We start from the raw sequence: 4,655 nt of genomic DNA, 5'->3' as shown, positions 1-4,655 counted from the left end.
TAGCTGCTGTATTGTTTTTTTAGCTGCTGTTTTGTTTTAGCTGCTGTATTGTCTCTTTTAGCTGCTGTATTGTTTTTTAGCTGCTGTATTGTTTTTTAGCTGCTGTTTTGTCTCTTTTAGCTGCTGTTTAACTTGTTTGAACTCAGTTTTAGCTCATGTCTGTCATGTGGTCGGTTCCGAACTTTTCGGATCTTTCAGCTTTTTTTTTTCCCCGAACCTTCAGCTGATATGTAGCAGGCCCTTCAGCTCGGATCTGGTTCTGTGAGTTTAGAAAAGTTCTGCTCGGTGGATGGACCGGGCCAGGAGGAAATCAGGCAGGGAGGGGGAGGAAGAGGAGGGAGAGGGGAGGAAGTCTGGAGGACTGGATTAGTGGGGGGACCAGTCCAGGACCTGACCCGTCTCTCAGCACCCTCGGGTCCGGACTGAGAGTCAAGGACTCAGTTTGGACCTTCTCTGACGGAAGAGCTGTTGTTTCCTCTGAGGAAACGGACCGGAACCAACAGAACTCCGAACAGAACCAGAACCAACAGAACCACTATACCCTGAGCAGAATCAACAGAAACTGACCAGAACCAACAGAACTCACCATATGGTCCAAAGTCGAACCCGGCCGGTACCTCCTGGGAGCTGAAGTCCTCCGTGTAGAACCCGGTGTGACAGACCTCCATCTGGACAAAAACAGAACCTCCTCTGAGAAATAAGTTCGGATCCAACCTGCTGATGGGTGCCAGGAGTCCGGTCCAAACTGAACGAACCGGGTCATCTTCAGAACATAAATAGAAACACCAGAACCGACCTTGAATGTGGACTCTCTGGTTCTGAGGTTCTGGTCTCACTTCATGCGGTTCCGTCCAGAACTCTTCGGTCCGGTCGGGTCCGGCGCGTTGCGGGTCAGCTACAGGTTCTGGGGCTCCGGCCCGCTTTATAAGCGCGCGGCGGGTCGTGGGCGGGGCGCGCGCTCTGGTGCGTCGTGACCCGCGGAACCGAGGTTCGTTTGACCCCCCCGGTGACGTCATAACCGACCCCTCCCCACGACCAACATTCATTCATAAAAGAGCCGAACCCGACCAGAACCGGAACCTTCTGGGTCCACATAAAACTAATTCCCTGTAGCGAAATAATTAAATACAACTTTATTTAGACAAACAAACAAACAAACAAAAATAAAATAATTATAATTATTTTCTTTTATTTGTTTAAATTAATGAAATTTTTCTGTTCGTGGATCAAAAACCCAAATCTGTAACATTTTTATGAGCAGAACCGGTTCTAAAAGTTCTGTCAGAGATTTGAATGTAAAAGTGAAATAATATTTAAAGTTCATAATTTTTTATACAAAATGTTTCACTTTGAGTTTAATGACGTCAGAATATTTATCAGGAAACTAATAATCTCTAAATTTAAAAACAAAGAATAAAATCTGCTTCAATGTTTCTAAGTTGTTATAAAAACTATTTTAAATAAATAAATTAATTAATCTGAGGCAATAACTTAAATATTTATGTAAGTTTTATTTTTACAGATTAAAATTTATTAAAAATTAGTTTAATCTGAAACACTGAGAGTCTGAGGGCCTGGTCCAGATCTGCCATCATCATGGACCAGGACCATGAGACATAGGACCATAGACCAGAACAGGACCAGGACACATGGACAAGGACACATGACATACGGACATATGGACCAGGACCGCAGGAAACATGGACCAGGACACATGGACACATGGACCAGGACACATGGACCAGAACACATGGTTCCGGACACATGGACCAGGACACATGGACCAGAACACATGGTTCCGGACACATGGACACGACACATGGACCAGGACACATGGACAAGGAGACATGACATATGGACATATGGACCAGGACCATAGGAGACATGGCCCAGGACACATGGACCAGGACACATGGACCAGAACACATGGTTCAGGACACATGGACACATGGACCAGGAGACATGGACCATGCACCATGAACCAGGAGATGGACCAGGACCATGCATAAAGACCTTGGACCAGGGCACATGGACCAGGACCCAGTCCTGTTTCGTCCCATGTGGATGAAGACCAGACCAGGACTGATGGGAGTAAGTCCTGCGGGTCGGGACCTCCCTGCTGGTAGAACCCGTCCAGAGGAGCACCGGAGGAGGAACTCTTGAGACATCCTGGAGGTTCTGTTGGACTCTTGGCTCGGACCGGTCTTCATCAGAATCTGGACCTTTTGGTAAAAACTTGTTGAGGTCCAGCAGGAACCCTGAACGATGTTCATCACTTCATCATCTTCATCACTTCTTCTCTGGCGGCCATTTTGTCGCGTTCAGGGACCTCGCCCTCCCGTCCTCACTGTTCAGGAACTTTTGGTTTCCTTCATGTTTAATGTTTGATAAATGTTCAGGTCCAGAACTCGGAGTTTGATGGACCGACCTGAGCCGAACCTTCTCATTAAAGACGAACTTTGTGACGAATAATCCAGATGTTCTGATGAGCAGATTTCTGCTGCTGATTGTCTCCAGACTAAATAAATCAGAGCTGCTTAATGAGGTGTGTGTGCACGCGCACGTGCAGAGAGCAAACAATGGTAAAAATCTCAGCGTGACTGGCTGCAGGAGATAAGAGTCCTGAGTAAACACACGCACACACGCGCGCGCACACAGACTCCATCTGGAGACGTCGTGCGTAGACTAGAGTCGTGACCCCCCCCCCCCCCCCACGCCTCATTAAAACTGTTTCAATTATCAAACAATTAATTAATAAGTAACTGATCCTGCCGAACCTCTGCGGCTCCGGTTCGGTTCCGAGAGACTTGACTCTTTAAAAAGTTTAATAAAAACAAGTTTAATGTTTCAAACAGAACCCGGTTCTGTTTAGTCTCTTTGGATCGGTTCCGACTTGGACTGGCTTGTTCTGGACTCGGTTCTGAATCTCTAAAACAGATTTTAGTCTGATCTGGACTCTCGATAACAGACGGTGTTGACTGGACAGGAATAAAACCCACAGAACCGAGTCAGAACCGAGTCAGAGAGAAACCAGGGAGCTGGTGAGGACAGGGGGGACACCTGGTGGACAACAGGTGAGGAGCTGAGATGAAAGTCCAGAACCCCGACAGAACCAGAACCAAACAACCTGAACCGCAGAAGAATAAAGTTAATCAAAAAACTAAAATCACTTCAGACTGATTTAAACCAGAACTGAGCCCCCCAGGTCCACCGGGTCCAGGTCCACTGGGACCTTCTGTGGGGGCGCTGCAGGTGGTTCTGGGTTGCTTTAAGGGCGATCCGGTCCCAGAACCAAAGCTGAAGTTGAGTCCTCATCCTCGGTGCAGGACTCCTGGTCCCTGGTCTCTGACCCTGTAGTGGTCTTCAGGTGGGGGTCCTGTTGGGGAACCTCAGGGTCTCGTCTCTGTAATGATGTGGTTGGTGTCTCTGGACCAAGACCTCCACCTGTTCTGGGGGTTCAGTCAGTTCCTGACTGACTGTTCAGACAGTGCCTGAGGCCATGCCCCCCCACGAGAATGGGAGCTTGATCCTGAGTGACAGATACCGTCAGGTCCTCAGTAATGAGGATGTTGCTCCGGTCAGTCGTGGTGAAGAAAGAGTTGAGTCTGAAGGCCAAGCTGGATTTACGTTGCAACCCTCACCTGTGCTCATGAGGTCTGGATCAGGACCCAAAGAACCAGATCCTGAGGTTGTGGGGGTGGGAGCCCCCGCCTTAGAGACAGGGGGAGGAGCTTCATCATCCGGGGGGAGCTCGGAGTAGAGCCGCTGCTCCTCTGCATCTAAAGGAGTCAGATGAGGAGGTTCTGATCAGGACACCTCCTGGACCCCTCAGATCACGTGCACCCCTGGACCAACCCAGACCCCTCGGAGGGATTGGATCTGCTCTGGTCTGGGAACGACTCGGGTCCTCCAGGGGGATCTGGGGGTGTGGCTTAACAACAGATTTAACAATAATTTTATTACAAAGCTTTTAATTTGGTGAAACTTCCTGTTTAAATATTCTAAAGTCATTTATTTTTTACATTTTCAGTTTATCGAGTCAGAATCTGTTTTTGTTTTGTTTTATTTGTTTATTGTTTGTGTCCCGCCCACTCTCGCGTGTCCCCAGGTGTTTCCTGTCCTCAGCCTCAGTCCGGTCGTTTCATGTTAAAGTCAACGTCCCTCGGCCCTCCTGGGTCAAACTGTCACTGCACAGTCTGACCTTCGGGGTGAGTTAGTCATGATGATTGACAGCTGTCTTACATGTTAATAATGTTCTGGGACGATGGAGTCCAGAGGGTTTGTCGTGACCTCTGACCCTTCAGCGGCTCCTTCCTGCAGTTATTGCTGATGTCTTTCCACTCTGGCGTCGTGCAGTTCGTTTGGACCTCAGCTTGTGTTTGAGCTGAACTTCAGGCTCTGCGTCACTCTGGGGACGGTTCGGAGATGTTGGTAAAAATCCGGAAGTCTTTCTTTAAATCGTCCTTTTTTGTTTGTTGTTCTGTTTCTTCTTGCATGCAGGAGGCGCGTGCAGGAGGCGCGTGCAGGAGGTGGAGGTTTCATCAGTGTGACTTCACTTCCCAATTCAGAGGCAGCAAAAAAAAAAAAAAAAAAGAAACAGAGCTGCAGCCATCCGGTGTGCGCGCGCGAAACTGTCACGCTGTTTGCGCCACGCA

The 4,655-nt window shown here is 48.4% G+C and overlaps 1 protein-coding gene across 1 annotated transcript in view; it reads right to left on the bottom strand.

The window, feature by feature from the left end:
- Nucleotides 1-668, bottom strand: part of LOC119409640 (ETS1-related protein) — a 6,835-nt gene extending 6,167 nt beyond the window's left edge. Inside the window, exon 1 of the mRNA XM_037676541.1 lies at nucleotides 587-668. Within this exon, the coding sequence (XP_037532469.1) occupies nucleotides 587-668 (82 nt within the window). The remainder of the gene's footprint in view (nucleotides 1-586) is intronic.
- Nucleotides 669-4,655: the final 3,987 nt, after the last annotated feature.

Source organism: Nematolebias whitei, chromosome 5, assembly GCF_014905685.2.
Source record: "Nematolebias whitei isolate Nwh7 chromosome 5, NemWhi1, whole genome shotgun sequence".
In the NCBI taxonomy this organism is placed as follows: Eukaryota; Metazoa; Chordata; class Actinopteri; order Cyprinodontiformes; family Rivulidae; genus Nematolebias; species Nematolebias whitei.
Note: the sequence above shows the minus strand (reverse complement) of the source record. Positions and strands in the feature narration are given on the sequence as shown.